This window comes from Morone saxatilis, unplaced genomic scaffold (assembly GCF_004916995.1).
Source record: "Morone saxatilis isolate NCDOM2014 unplaced genomic scaffold, NCSU_SB_2.0 Contig20, whole genome shotgun sequence".
Taxonomy (NCBI): Eukaryota; Metazoa; Chordata; class Actinopteri; family Moronidae; genus Morone; species Morone saxatilis.
In genome coordinates this window covers 4,964,875-4,981,430 of record NW_023339763.1, presented here as the reverse complement: position 1 = coordinate 4,981,430, position 16,556 = coordinate 4,964,875, and the positions used below count along the sequence as shown (strand labels likewise).

Below are 16,556 nucleotides of genomic sequence, written 5' to 3'. Positions count from 1 at the left end.
ACAAGTGAGTGTGTTCTTCCATGTTTTGTTTGGAGTCAGTCAGAGAACCAACTGTGTACATTTTTTACTGAATATTTTATACTGTTAACAAATACAATTCTGTATGTAGGACATAATAGGTACTATGAATAATGTAAAGTGTTTTTTAAAATCAGATTTAGTCTATTAGAAACATGAGCAATATTGGAATTTTTCATCACTTTAAGTTACATTGTATAGACAATGTGTCCACTGTTGCAAAGAAGCCACAAATAATTATGGGACTGTTTTGATTGACCGATTAATTGATTTGATTTTGATCACGAACAGCTGTGTATTGACTATGTTTGCCTATATCTTATTGCATATTTATATTTGCAAATAGTATGGAGTAGTAGTTATTCTTATAACAAATAACAATAAGGTTTAAATAAAATCTAAACTATATTATTTGTTAATGCACCTGCACTTTAACTAAATAGCTAAGAAGAAACAGGTTGAGCTCTTGAGACATTCCTCATCATGGTTTCAACTCTTGTTTCAGTCATTTGAGTGAAATATGCTGTGTTGCATGGCTCACTACTTCATACATTAATCATACTCCAATGTTATATTTGGCTTTTGTGTGGTGCTTCTTCATGAATTATTCTATAGCGTCCATAAGTGCTTGCGACTTGGCCAGCATGTTAAGAACTCTTTGCTGCCTCTGTCAGCGAGCTCTGGACCGACAGAACAGCCAGTCACAATAATTGAATTCGGATTTGAGTGAGTAAGGACTTTTGTCGTCTCACTCAATTAAGCACAAAGGCCACTGCTGTGTAGTTTGATTTGATTGGACATATGCTGCTTTGTGATACTAAAATTAGAGCAAATTTCCAGCGAAGTGCATTTGTTGTTTATAGAAATTGAGCATCCACATCAAATTGACTGCCAAAATTGTTTTACCTTCTACTGCTTCTTTATATTAATGCATAATATTTTGTTACTCCATTTTTGCTAATTGATGCTGATGTAATAGTGATTAAACATATACTGTATGGCATGCATGAAAGCCAAATTATTCACTGTGAGGCATTATGCCTTTACAGAGGCAACATCAGTAGTGTAAAAGAGCAGATAGTGGGCAGAGAAGACAGAAGAAGCTGTAGTCCATATCAGTTAAACGATATGGATTTTATGAAAATAACAATCTTCATCAACAAGCAATGCTGAACCTGTCAAACAACTGAACGTTAAAAAAAAGAAAAAGATGTGCTCAAACAAAGCATGTTTAGTCCAAATCTACTCTAATGTTGACTATACAAACTTAAGACATGAGATATTGGGACTTGGCCTTTTAATAATGAACTGCTTTGTAAGAACAATTAGCTAAGTGGTTATTTATCACACAAGGATAACAGAACCTTCAAGCTATTAAACTGTAGCAATGTATGAGCTTTATATCGGTTTTCAGTTTACAGGTTTCCCTAAAGAAAAAAGATAAAGGATGATATTTGTTATATTATTGCTGAATGCTAGTTGACAGTTGTCAGAGGACCATACCCTATTTTCCTGAACATCAGGAATCTTTAGACTTAATGCTCATTTTAGCTTAATGGGCAATAACACACTTCAGGTCATCTATGGAAATTGGCATTATAACAGAAAGATGCAGCAATGTTTGAAACCTACACATGTTTAGATCCTTAGCTTGCAGTTTGCTTCTTCCCTGCCTTCAGTGTGACATTGCTGTGTTTCTTAGCCACAACCACTTTTGATCAGTAGACCAGCACCTACAGCATGTTACTCTTTGTCTATTAATATCATAAATGAAACCATGTTCCTCATTTGCATGACTTTTTCAAAAAATACTGTCAAGAATCAGAAATAATTAGATTAGATTAATTATGTGTATGTAAATGCAGGTGATGTTGACAGGGCCATGTGCATTGTAGAATATTGGCAAGCACCAGTGCTATTGCATTGTGTAACTTGCTTTGCAATATATTAATGAAGTCATTATTATTTTTAAAAAGAGATGGTAATGCCGCCCCGTGCCATGATGGTGTGGTTTTAGTCTTTATGGTTTGAGGTGAGCAGATTGGAGAGGTTGTCTGTTTGAGGTGAGTGATAAGACTTTCAATTTAATCTTAGGGGCGCTGAACTCAAGCTCTTGATCCCTCCTGCAGCGAGGCGCCCCTGTTATTAAGCTCAAGTGTTTCAGTCAGGGATGAAGACGATGGAAGGGATTGGCGCAGCAGGTCAGACCTTACCTACAGCGAGATGGGGGGAGGGTGGATTCAATCTGTTATTTCCCTCGGTTCTGTTTGTCCAAGCTGTAGCGGTGCAACAAACTTGACAAGCAGTAATTGAATTGAAAAAACAGCCAGCTGATGTCCACTCTGGAGAATCAGGAAGGGGAGTGATGCAGAATATCAACAAACTGGAAATTATCAAGTCCCAAACAGAAGTCCATCTGTCAGGGAAAAAGCAACATTTTTCTCTTTATTGACTCACTGAGCATCCCCTGTGAACAGGCTATGCCCATCATCATACATATGTCCTTGAGAAAGACACCAAACTCCAACCTGTGCATTGCAAGTCAATCTGAATGCAGGCAGTGCAGTGGAAAAATGAATATATCAAAGTAGTTTTCCCTATAAGAACCGAAAGATTCTAGTCACGACAGGTGTAGGAGTAGATTGCAAGATCTGGGAATTTGTGGAGGATGGTGTGCTTTGAGATGGCAAGAGAGGTCAAGGAATGTATGAATAACCCAGCATGGCTGTGATCAGTAAACTTGTCACAGTTTTACATGTTTGTATTGGATATGACTCATTTGAATGATGTTGCACAATCAATTGAAAAAGGGATCAAATTGGTGATTTATTCTAAAAGACCATATCAGTGTATAAATCATGTATACTTCATCTTTTGACATATGCAGTTTTTAGCAGCTATTGGTTTCCATTTATCTCTGTAAGATCAATTAACAAGTGTTGGAACAATCAGCCCGTCAAACAAAAATATAAGGGCAAGACATTTTACAGTTAAGATTAATTGAAAAAAGAATCAAGAGATGAATTATTAATGAAAATAATAAGTAGTTGGAGCCGTACAACTATCAGGTTGAATTAAGATTGATGATAGCAACTCATAATAATGTGATTTTAACAAAGCAATTTAGAGTTCACCTCAAGTAAGTTTTAATATTCTGCCGTTTGATCTCCATTAGGTTTTGATAGGAACATGGTTTTCAGGATGGTTTTCAGGATGGTTTGCTGATGTGAAGTTTACACTTAGTAACTAGGTAAAACAGTGATATGGTCCTTAAGTTAAGTCTTACACTTTCCTAAGTTAGAGAGTTAAGCTATTTCACACTTTCAAAGATTTTTGCAATACAATAATACATACATTTATGAGTTCAGCAGTTAACTGGCAAATGTTTATTAAGATACTTAAAGTGAAAATTGTAAATATGTTCTTAACTTTTACTTTCTGACCTTCTGACCTCAGATTGCTCTGATTAAGTTTAAATTCATACATCGCTCAAGATATATCTTAAAAAATTAAAATACTCAAATCCAGTAGACTTGAAAGGTGGCTCTGCCTTCCAAAAGTAGCATAACAAATCCAATTTCAGTCTTTGTCATTAGGCTAAGCATGATTGACTTGTCTTGTTCTCTTTGATGTCATTCACTCCCTCTGGTCTCTCTGCAGTCTAGAAACACATGAACTTTCTGTGGAGTTGTTTGAATTGTGTTCACACTCCTGCACGTTTTGTAGATCATAAATAATATTAGCAGTTTTTGAAGCTTGACCAGCCTCACATCATATTAATCTATTAATCTGGTCGTAAACATGAGTCTGACTGTACATCTCTACTCTGACTTCTTTCTTCATTTTCTCTTTTTCACAGGCGTAGGATACAAACCAGTCAACATACCGTACAACCATGTACAGACAGTATACATTACTTCATGTCCCCCTGCTTGAGTCATACTCCCACTCCTTCCATCTTTCCTTTTCTTTACACCCCAACCTTGTTGCCTCCATGTTGCTTTATCTTCACAGTGTCTTCCCACGCTTTGTCTTTCTCACGCTGTTTGTTTCATCTCTTTGAGTAGTTGACCTTGTCTGCTCATCTGATATTCACATTGTTCAGTTACACAAACACCAATGCACCAGCTTTGAGCAACCCCCCCACCCCCCTTCTCTCTGATATCATCTTTTTCACTGCTGAATCTCTCATTGTGTCTCTGTAGGTATGGATGTGTGGTGGTCGGATGGAGGACATCCCTTGCTCCAGGGTAGGACACATCTACAGGAAGTACGTCCCCTACAAAGTTCCTGGTGGGGTCAGTCTGGCCAGGGTGAGTCTCAGATGGTTTTATAGCAAAACTTAATGTGGACCCAAGGACTTTCTTTACAGAATAATGGTCTGAAACACTTGCGGGGAAAAGCATCTAATTTCCATTTCTGGTTCTTTGCCTTTATTTATGTTTCTATGCAAACATCTTATGGTCAAGTGTTTTACATGGAATGTGTGGAGGTTTAGTGATTTTGTACATTGCACTTCAAAAAATAAAACAAACGCAAAAGATATGGAGGACATGTTTTGAGGAATCTGCCACTAAGACATCTGCTGCTACTCCAGTACAATGTGGTTGAATGGAATGGCAATGGATAGATTTGTTTGTATGAAGTGTTAACAATAAGGTCTGTAGATAGCCTAAAGTAGTAATAAGTAGTATTACAAATGTATGTTTAAGCTTCACTTTAAGCACCACTAACTAAATCCCATTCACCCTCAATGTCCTGGGTTGGTGACAAAATCTTCAGCATCAGATATCACCAAACAAATAAAACAGCGTCTGCGTGTTAAAAAATGTAAAATGTATTCATAGCACTTAATATCAAAAACTGTAGATCAAGCTGTTCTTGTACAGCTGCTTGTGAGTAGACAACATGTAACATTTAAGAAAGGGGAACTCCATTGATTTTACACAACACATTGGGGTTAGAGGTCTTGTTGCTTTCTTTTCAAAACAAAATATAAAAAAATAAATGTATAAACTCTATATGTAAACTGACATAAAATACTCAAAGTATTCAGAGAGATATTTTTCAAATGTTCTATTGCACAAGAAACAAACGAGTTACAGCTCTTGTTTCAGCTATGCAACAGTATGGCGTATATGAAAAATTCATATCATAAGGGAATTTAAAACTGGTAACACCGGTTCATCCGGTATATTGCCCTGCACTAGTCTGGTCTTACCCTACATTTGGTGTTGAGGCTAGCTGTTCAAGGCTACGTTAGCCACTACTATCACACCCAAATATCTAACTGGACCGTCGTGAGTCTGAAAATGTTATGCTAAATCTGTGGAGTACAGTATCTAAAAATGTTGATATTGTATTCAAACTGAGGTGTCACTGAGAAACTGACAATTTAAATTAATTTCTGCATTGGACACCACGGTGATAATCACTCAGTGAATTTTAGCTCATTTCGTACCCTTTAACTTTCAATGCACATATCAGACCCCTGTATCCACAATCTACAACTTACAGTCTTCCAATAATGAGCACAAGTTTCTTCATTCTGTGTGAGCTTTAACACTTGGTTATGAGTATGAGAAATTTAAAAAGAAATTTCTGGCTGTAGCTGAATGATATTCATCATGCATGACTCAGCCTCAGTCTGACACCTGGCTCTGTTTGGCTCGGCTGAATATGTAATTAAACCTCTTGGCCTTTGTTTTTGCCTTGTCGGTCTGACCATTAGCCCCTCACTGAGGCTATATTGAATGCTAATATCAAACAGGCAGCAGGTTTAACAATACAGATATAATTACTGTACCTCAGGCTGTGATTAATTTTGTTTTGTCCCCAGCGTCGTCCTCTGTGTAGAAGTTTTAAAAGAATCAAATACATAAGTGGGCCTTGCCTTTTGAACCGATTTGCTTTAGTTGACTGAATGAGTATGTTTGTCATACTGTTAAGTATACATTATAGCCTGGCTGATGGTAGAGAAAACAGAGTAGGGTTTTTTTTTTTGCAAAAGCATAAAAACACAAACAGAGCTGTGTCCTCGATCGAATAGGATAGTCTGAGTTGGAAGATGCTTCATTTAAGTTTGTTTTCACAAAGGTGCAGATAGAAAACTGTTTGAAGGTTTTGAAAAACTAGAAGGGCTGTATAGCCAAAAGCAGCAACACAAAAGACTTGACAATCAAGATAGAAGAGAAAATGCCATAAATGCAAAGAGCTTTATTGCAACTAGTTCTGGAGCAGATGCAGAAGGGAGCTCTTTAGAAAGGGCTTTGTTAGCGATTAAAGGTGGAGGAAGAAGAAGAGATTTAGCTATTTTCTTGTTGTTTTTGGCCTTTGAATGTGGATGACCTGAAAATGCTAATGGAGACACGTGTTTTGGCAAATGAATAGCATTTTGAAATCTAGCCAGCAGGCTTTCAGACCAAAAACAGACAAGCTTTATACAACACAAGGGGTATGGTTGATGGGGGTGAAGAAAAGCAAAGCTGGAAGGCTGATTTGAGTCAAAGTTTGCATAAGATGATGAAGTGTCAACCATGAAGCTTTATTATCTGCCTAGGACTATGAGGACGAAACTGTAATCATAAATTGTTTTATAGCATAGAAAAGAATAGTCACAGTTTACACCTTCACCTCCCCTTTTTTATGGTGAACCTACAGAGACAGAAAGCCTGTGTAACAAACTGGAGGAGTTTGCAAGAGTTACATTATAAAAAACTGTTTTTGGATCTATACCCATACAGGAGATTGCAGCATTGATTTTGTCCTTTTTTTCAAAATGTATCTTTTGGCTTTATGGATGTGCTAAACTAATTTGCTGTATTGCAGTTCTCTTTTAAGGGGAGTCAGAAAGGAGTTTGGTTAGTTTAAGGTTTTAGTTACGCTTCACCAAGACAATCTCCAGTCATGGTATAAAAATGATTTGCCTGAGGTGAGAAAAACACCAGGTATTTCTTTTCCTTTCTTTTCTTTAACTGCTGTAGATTAGGTAGGCATCCACATAACTGTTCCATGGTGAGAAAAACTGTTTTCTATCGCTTAATTAAAAGATATTTTATAAACCACAATAGCAGGTGAGTCCCTTTAGCAGGTACAGATGCCCTGAGTCCAGTCAACATGAAGGGAGAATCACTGAACTCCACTTCACCTGGAGGGTGTGAGTTTCGCTGCAGGCAATGAGCTGTGCCACAGGGAGTCTGTGTGTGTGTGTGTGGCTGGAGGCATTTTTCCTCTACATCTGTACCTCGAAAGGCCGGAAGATTTGTATTTATACTTTGCTTGGAGGCTCACTGAACCTGTATTCTCATTCATTTCACCATCCATACCTCCAAGGCTGCTACCATCTGTATTCTCAGACATGCATCTGTACCTCAGAGGCTGACAGGCTCTGTGTTTTTTACTCCTTTACACTTGACAGGCTTCAGATGGATGGATTTCCCATTGCTCAGGTGTAAATCTTTCATGTTTGCAATTGTCGGAGCTTAAAGAGCCTGTTGAGGAAGCTGTCTGCCCTGCAGTTGTCGTTGCTCACAAGTTCTATCAGTCACCTGCTTATCTTCTTTATTCCACTTAGACAGTTTCATTCTGAAATTAGATACTTTCATAATGATTGAAAGAGACATTGTCACCGAATGTCTGACTTTTTGAATATTATTAGGTGTATATATTATTAGGGAATATTATTAAGTCTTTAATTCCAACCTGCTTTTGTTGCAGTCTAGTGAAAACACCTGTCACACGGTTTAAACACAATCGAAAGACATTTAAAGATTAAAGAAGAATCAAAAAGCTACTTCTCAAATGTAAAATCAGCTCCCATGCTAGTAAACGTTTTCACTGGCATTAATTTTCAATAAAAAAAAACAAGCACTCTTCCTATGCCTGTGTCATTACTAACACACTATCAGGCAAACTGTACCATATATGGAATGCTGGTTTCAGGATATATTCTCTCTGACACTTTTCTTTTTGTTACCTGTATCTTAAAGTCAAAATGGTCTGTCTTTTACTCACATGTTTCACATAGTTGACACGTCCTTAGCACATGATTTTCCCCAGGAAGTGGTCAAACCTGCAGGTTTCTCTGTTAAAATGGAATGAAACAGAGTTGCAACCTGCTTCATAATTTTTCGATTTATACAGTTCTATATATATACTGTTGTTTCAAGTTACCAGAGTTTTGTAACATTTAGAAAGTCATGCATGCAAGACATTTTTAAGCTTTATTGACTGTGTCAGATGACACAGTGCATCACAGCTTGTTGGGCTGCATCACATAATGACCACCAGGGTGCCCAGGTGGTCTTAATACATTACATTTCCCAGTACTGCACATAGACATATGTTGTTTGTGGAAAATCTGGGGAACAACTAAATATAATAAATATATAGGTTTGAACTATGCTATTTTATTTATATTGATCTGTTTTTTGGCTCTGTGCGGTTCAGAATTCAAAAGTCAAGTGTTTCATTAGATAGTGTGATAAGCTGCATCTGTTATAATTAACATGTCAGAGAGTAAAAGGGGAAAAGAGCAAGACACAGCAACAGAAACATTTTCGTCTTTTCTGAAGCCATCCTCCCTGTAAATTATCTCATAATTGAGTTCAGTTGTATCTGCTTTCATGACTAGAGACAAGTTGCTTCTATTTTTGAATATCTCGCCTTCTGGGAGACGATGACAGGTCCTGTGAGAACACTGGCCGCCTTTCTGCTGAGTGGCTTTGATCATTCTGTCATGTCAGATCAATCAAAACATCAAGGATGGCAAGATGTAGAGATGATGGCTTAGTCTGTGTTTCAATGACGACTTGATGTCCAGAAGCACAAAGATCTGCTAACAAGCCAGTTGACTGCAGGACTTTCAAGTGAAAATGTTTTTTACTGTCCGGCACAGTTTTATTTTAACAATCATTGGCAGTTACATGACAAACAAAATATTAAACGAGTATTTTGCTGTCATTTACTTTTTCTGCATTCTGCCATTGCTCTTCTTCAAACTCTTCTTCCTCTAGAGTATTCCTCTTCCTCCCTCTGCTCTTGGGTGAGACCCTGAATCTCAAAGATAAACCTTTACACCCCAAAGCAAACATGGACATGGACAACACTGGATGTCTGTTTTCCCATGAGATATTAGTCTGGATTGTCTAAAATTTTGAATGAAAACCAAACTTGTTCGCCTCCGATTTCAGAATCTGAAGCGCGTGGCAGAGGTGTGGATGGACGAATACGCCGAATACGTGTACCAGCGTCGGCCTGAGTACCGCCACCTGTCAGCGGGAGACATGACAGCCCAGAAGGAGCTGAGGAACCACCTCAACTGCAAGAGCTTCAAGTGGTTCATGAGCGAGGTGGCCTGGGATCTACCCAAACACTACCCACCAGTGGAGCCTCCTGCTGCAGCCTGGGGCGAGGTAAAGTCAGCATGAAACTGAAAATAGTTTGTCATGAACCAAGCCAAGCTTTGAATATTTATGAATTCATGTATTTTATTTCTTGTGATATTTCCTGTGAGCTGTAAAAGCACAGACAGAAATACACTATTAAGTTAACCATTTAAAAGTAATTTCAATATAACAATGGGACCAAAAGATCAGGATCAACCGCTTCTTCTAAAATAATCTGTCAAGAAAATTTGGGCCAGTTGGCTCTAATAATCATATCAGTCTGTCGTATGTGGCTGCTGTCTGGAAATTTAGTCTGATTGCACTCAGGGACGAGAGAGCCCATTTATTTAATGTGAGTCACAGAATAATTTGCATGTTATTCCCTCCCAAAATAAACCAACCTAAGAGTATGCCTCAACTATTTTTTGTGCGTAATGTCCTGTGTGATTATGGTTTCATAAGAGAACCTCCAGTCACTGTTCCATACTTAAAATTATCTTGGTATGAATGCTGATCGTGTCTGCTAACTAACAGCCGAACATCTCTTGTGTCCTCGTTTGTGACTTTGCTGTTTGTGCTGTAGGTTCGTAACGTGGGCAGTGGCATGTGTATGGAGAGTAAACACTTTGTATCAGGAAGTCCCATCCGCCTGGAGAGCTGTGTGAAGGGGCGGGGCGAGGTGAGCTGGAGCCACGGACAGGTGAGCAGCAATAAAATAAAAACACTATGAATAAAAAGCCTAGTTCAAACACGTGAGGCCTGTTTTTCTGGTGAAGACACAGAAATTTTAAGTCAGGCCTTATAATAAGGAATTAAGTATTACTTTGTCCTTTGGCCATTACAACAGAACTTGAAAGAGAGAAGATAATATTAAATAAATCATGCACAAATTAAAATGAAAGACACTAAAACAGTTACAGTTAATTAATTAATAAATATGTGAAGGTTTTTTGTATTTTGTTTGTCTTGTATTGAATTTCAGTGGATTATTAAGAATATTAGCGTCTTGGGCACTGCTTAGGTGCTATGAGAAGAGGTCTTCATGGGTCCACTTCCTAGTAACCGAGACCTGATCTAGTACCAAGTTGGGCTGGGTCCAAATATGTATCAGTCTAAACTGTTCAGTCTGTCCTGTTGTGTGATATGTGTGATAACTGAGTGCCTCAGCTCTGATCATGTGATGTGTCATCATCATCATCATCATAACCACAGGAGAAAGTGACACTTTTTAAGGCCGACAATCATTGTTACCGGTGTAGGGCAGAAAAATGATATCTTGCTGCTCATTGTGACTGAGGCTGCTTGTTAATTGGTTGAGCATCATGCTGTTACCGGCGTTCTCTCTCGGGTCGACCACATTTTGGATACCATAGGTGAGTTTAGGATTGGCTCTTGTGTTATCCACCTGGCACACCTTTTGCCTCGTGTTAAAAAAATTTGTTTATAGGGGCAGACTCTCAGACCACTCGACCACACCATCCCAAAAAGAATTGTTTTTTTCCTAATGAGATTTCACCATTGTTGATAGATTGTCTCCTTAGCAATTGTATTTCTTCTGCTAAACACACATTAATGTCAAATGAACTTAAACAGACACGTAAACAACATACGCGCACTGTGCTGCTTCATTATCTTTGCATTGTTCTAAAGCAGTCTGTTTGTTCTCACACGTCACGCTGAAGATCTTTAAGCCGAGCTCATAGTACAACCTTAATGGATTGAGTGTCCCCTTTTATTTCCGCAGCTGAAATACTGCGCCTCAGAGCTCTGACAGTTTAATTGCTTTAATCTGAAGATGCATTGTAGTTTAATCTGTGTCACAGTTGCAATCTGTATTCGGCACCAGCGAGAAATGGATTCAGTGCAAATCACAGGAGGCCTTCTGGCAGCTGTCCTTGTCAGGGTTTTTTGATTCTCCACAAAAGGAGTGGAGGAAGTCATTCAGAAAGTCTTTGTGAGCTGGAGGAACGACGGCCACATGTATATCACTGCATGTCCAATTCAGAGTTTTTATTACGTATACATATTTTTTTTTCTTTCTTAAAGGATAGAAATATATGACAGATGTAAAAAGAGCAAAAGGATATGGCTCTGTAAAAACATCCACTTATCAGTTCTGACTGCTGTGTTCATCGTGGTCATCTCAGAAATGACCACGATATTGAGATCAATGGAACGTTGAGATCAATGGAACGACAGTGACAAACAATTAGATAAAAAACAGACGACCATTAAAGACATCATCAATCAAAGTGTCTCAGACTCTCCTGAGTGTGATGAGTCACTGCGATCTCGTTGCAGTTTTTAGATAAATAAATATTGATGACCAGTAAAGTTTGTGGAGCTGCTTTAATCCTTAATGATCATTAAAGATGTTAGTGATGAATTTCAGCACACACTGTATAGGGGACATATATAACATATATCATAATATATATTATACAGTATATTATGTTAAATTGCGCTTATTATATTGTTTGTTTGGTAACGTGCATAGGGACTCAGTACTTGAGCATTAATATTCATTTTATCTGCTGTTTCTTGTTCTGTGATGAACACAGACCCATGGCCACAGGAATTATACTTAAATTAAAATATATATTCAGATGCCACAATGACTAATGGCACAATCCCTGAAGCCCCGTGCAGTTTTCCCGTAAGCAAACAAAGTTAATATTTGCATTCACACATTGTGAAACATGTTGAATGCACTTCCTTCCTCAGAAATAACTTGCAAAGTTTTGCATTATTTACACCTATGTTTACTTCTTTGTCTTCTCAGTGGTTAAGTGTAAAGCCATTGTGTCTGAATATACCTGCAATGTACATTTGGTGAATCCCCAACCATGTGTCATCTTTATCGCTACAGTCAGGCAGAATATAAATAATTTACCTGCGATGGTGTTTTCAGCTGCAGCACAGTTCAACACGTTTAACCTTGATTTGCCTAGAAAATATTCAGCAGCTTTTGCAAGTCCTAATGAACCTTTTTAGTGAGATTTGATTTTATTCACTTATTCACTACACTTGCTTCTGATCCGCAGATGAACTCTTTGAGAGAGAAACAATTTAATGGATTAATAATAATAGCCAGTATAACCAACACAATACCCAGCCAAAAATGATGAGTGCAAAGGCCACAGCAGCACTCAGAGAGAGTAACATTGACACTTTAGAAAAGTAAAACTTTAGTTATGTCTAGCCAGTAAAACAGAGGGCAAGGGTTTAAAAACAGAGTTTAAAGGGAAGAAGAAAAATAAAAAATACGTATTCTTAAGTTAAGAGAAAACATTTCTCCTGCTTTGAGATTTTTACTCTCTCTTACACTTTTTTTCATTACACTAATAAGCGAAAATAGGGGCACATTATTTTTAACTGGAAAACACAAAACAGAACATAATTTGGTGCTTTATTGCTTGAAGTGGTTGGAAAAGACCACAGTTGTTTTGGAGAAACTTGGAGGGTTTAAGAACAGTCCCACTGATCAGCACCCCATTTCTCATATTTCCCTTTGCTGTAGAATTTAAATGTTTCAACATGGCATTATAAAGAACGTATTTATGTCCTGCAGGTGTTCACATTCGGCTGGAGAGAGGACATTCGGGTGGGTGATCCCATGCACACTAAAAAAGTCTGCTTCGACGCCATCTCCCACAACAGCCCTGTGACCCTGTACGACTGTCACGGCATGAAAGGCAACCAGCTGTGGCGCTACAGAAAGGTATGGCTGAGGAAAGTGTCAGAGCCCGAACTAGAAACACATTATCTCTGTAGGTCAGTTTCTCTTTCCTGAACATTTTGTTCTCCCGCTCCATTCTTCTTTGTGTACAAAACAACAAAGCTCCAAACAGAGAGAAAGTGGCAGAGGAAAGTGTCAAAGCCCAAGCTATAAACACATTATCTCTGTGTGTCAGTTTCTATTTTCCTGAACTTTTTGTTTTCTTCCTTCCTTCCTGTACAAAACAACAAAGCTCTAAACATAATTGTTATAAAATAAATGACTTCAAGGGTACTTAATCATTCTACAGGGTTTTGCACTTTTAGACAGAATCTACCCTGAAGCTGATGGATATTCACAGGACCTCATTATGCTGTTGTTATGCATTTAAGCTCAGTTACAGGAGGCCACATTTGTATTTAATGAAGTGTCACAAACAAGCTTGTTTGTCTCAGTAAACCGTTTGAAGCAAAAAGATAAAGACAGCAGAAATACAGAGAGATTTCTGCAACAAACACTTCCCCAAAACCCTGCAACTCAGTTAAAACAGAATAAAAAACACAACAACAGCTCATCTTGTGCATGACAAGAGCGGGTCTATTGTTTCTTTCAATTTGTCCAAAAGCAATCACAAAATACATATAGGACTAGAATCAGAAGTGCTATCTAACCTGCGATATATCAGCCTGTCTGAACATATCTCAGTAGTGCAATCCTAAATGTGCAACCCCTTACTTGAACCCCACTTATTTAGCATTTATAAGCAGTATAAAGACACTTGATACATTGGTTATAACAAACTGTAGTGTGGTGTTAAGCTGATAAAACTATGACTACATGTCCCCCTATAAAGCATCCATCACTGGTGTATAAATAATTATAAAGTCTGTATTCATACATCAGAACTAATCCTTATAGTGCCCAATAATGCATCTATTTACAGTACACATGTCCAAATCTGTCTCATGAACACATCTTGAACTTTACAATTTACAAAATAGTAGTTTGATGTAAAAAAAAGAGTGAAGATGTATTTATAAAGGAAAAAATACTTCATTAATAGATTAAACAAATGACTATGCATCACATAATAAATATAATATATAATACTTTTTAAGTATTTTATATTGATATAAAACATGTTACACATGCATATATACATATATTGGGGGCAGCTGTAGCTCAGGAGTTAGAGTCATCCACTAATCCACTCATTTACATGTGGACAGGAAGTAAACTCAAAGCACTAATGGTTTGAAACAAAATCGTTAAATGAATGCAGCCATTTACCATTTGTCAATCATTCATTATCTTTTATGGGTGCTTCATAAATGGAATTTAAAGTTGATGAAAAATATATTAATAAACATTTAAAAGTTCTTATATCTGCTAATAAGTGCATTTTAGTTGGTTATAAACGTGTATTATACTGTTTATAAATGCTAAACGAGGGTTAAATTGGAGTGGCTTAGATCTTTGATATCAGAATGCAATGAATGCACCACCAAAAGAATTGAAATGGTCCCTGTCCCACCTTGGTGTTGGTGGATTGAAAAAAAAAAGCAGGTTCAACTCAAGTTATTGGAAAATGGTCATCAGTCAGCTAAAATTAGTAGAAAACTGGTTAAATCTGCCAATTCACCAGTAGATTTAAGCTTAGCTAAGAAAAACAGCCTTATTTCATTCGTTTGACAAGTCTTCCTATTTCTCCCTCCCTCCGTCCTTCCAGGATAAGAGTCTATATCACCCCGTCAGTAACAGCTGTATCGACTGCAACCCGACTGAGCGGCGAGTCTTCATGAACACGTGCGACCCTTCCTCCCCCAACCAGCAGTGGCTGTTTGAGAGAACCAACGCCACCGTGCTGGAGCACTTCAACCAGGGCACCAACTGAGGCCCTGCAGCATCCTCAGAAAGAAAACAGACTCCTGACAAACGCAGACGTGGATCTTCTGCTGCTGATGCTGCTGCCGCTGATGCTGTGAAATCGGGTTTTACATTAATTCTAGTTCCCCATTTACCTGGCACTGAGGTGACAGCTGTTTCTCTTTGGGGTGCGCAGTGTGAGGCTGGATGGGATACCGTGGGGGAAGTTGGTTAAACACATCCATTAGATGAAAGACTGAGTTGAGTTGTGATTGATGGGTGTGTGTTTAAAAGTGACTGTGTGTGAAATGCATTAGTTCTGTCATGGCGCCGCTGTGGTGGTGGGTCCCTCTCACTTCCTGATTTTGCTGTTGATTAGTTATTTAACATTCCTCTCCTCTCTTTTCTAATTTCTGTCTTTTTTTTAAATGTCTCTGCCTTTATTTATTGCCTTTCTTTACCTTACTGTTCCCTCTATTTCCACCCTATGTCTATCTACCTTTATCCTCTGTCTCCATCTCTTTCCCCTCCCCGTCTCTCCCGCTCCGCCTCTGCCTGCACGTCCATCTCTATCTGCCTGCATGACTGCATCTTTGCCCACCTTCTTCATTCTCCCTCTCAAATCCCCTTATGTCTCTCCAGCTCTGACAACATCCCTGGGGGGGCGGCGGGAGAGGGGGGCTCCTGCTGAGCCGAAGTCATCCTGACACCTGGGTGAAGCCAGGCAGAACCACTCTGAAAATCACCTGGTGAATTGATTCTCCTTTACAAGCCTCATCCACCCTCTGTTCCTTCCTTCATCCCCCCCCTCGTGTCTCCTGCGCCCCGGTTTCCCACGGTTGGCTCTCCCTCTCTCTGTCTGTGGCCGATGTGGGCACAGCCGCTTTGAATGTAGCAGGTGGAAGTTAACAAAGAAAGTGTAAAGGGAAAGAGATGGTCTTTTTTTAATGCCCCTTGCTCCTTTTTGCTCTGCTCTGTTCTTCCCTCGCTGTATTTATCGATGAGTTGTCTGCAGGTTTGTCACTCTGCCACGTTATTCCTCAGAAGCGAGCGCTATCTACCATCAGGGTGTGTGCGGGCCAACTCTTGCTGGCTAAGGGCTTGTTTGTTGTTATGATGGGGCCTGGTGGGGGCTGGAGCTGCTGTCACACCTCTCAGACTCTCCCCTCGCTTTCTGTGTGCCCTTTGCTGCTCCCCACCCGACTCCACCGGAACGACCTCGTCACACACGGCCGAGCAGGGGGTCACGTCACGGCGCAAAGCAGCAGGCAGGACCGCAAACCGACTCCTGCCCGCCTGGCTGGATGACTAGCTATGTGACTGGCAGGCCAGCTGATTCACAGCAGGGCCGCCTGATTGGCCGGCTGCCGAGCTGACACATCACTTTAGTGTACAGTGTGAGCAGGAGGGGAGACGAATGGGGAATCACTCTGGATAGGCTCGCAGAGGTAGCTCTGGGATTGAGACAAATGTGGGGGTTTAAAATGCATAAAGCACTTGTGTAATGATAAACTTGAATGAAATCTTAGTGCCTTGGTGGAAGAGGACAGAAAGTGTGTGTGTGTGTG

The 16,556-nt window shown here is 39.1% G+C and overlaps 1 protein-coding gene across 1 annotated transcript in view; it reads left to right on the top strand.

Annotated features, from left to right (window-relative positions):
• Positions 1 to 16,550, top strand: part of LOC118332055 (polypeptide N-acetylgalactosaminyltransferase 10) — a 78,509-nt gene extending 61,959 nt beyond the window's left edge. The window contains exons 8-12 of the mRNA XM_035667185.1: positions 4,224 to 4,331; positions 9,210 to 9,431; positions 9,988 to 10,104; positions 12,976 to 13,125; positions 14,852 to 16,550. Coding sequence (XP_035523078.1) covers positions 4,224 to 4,331; positions 9,210 to 9,431; positions 9,988 to 10,104; positions 12,976 to 13,125; positions 14,852 to 15,016 — 762 coding nt within the window. The 3' untranslated portion in view covers positions 15,017 to 16,550. The remainder of the gene's footprint in view (positions 1 to 4,223; positions 4,332 to 9,209; positions 9,432 to 9,987; positions 10,105 to 12,975; positions 13,126 to 14,851) is intronic.
• The last annotated feature ends 6 nt before the right edge of the window (positions 16,551 to 16,556 follow it).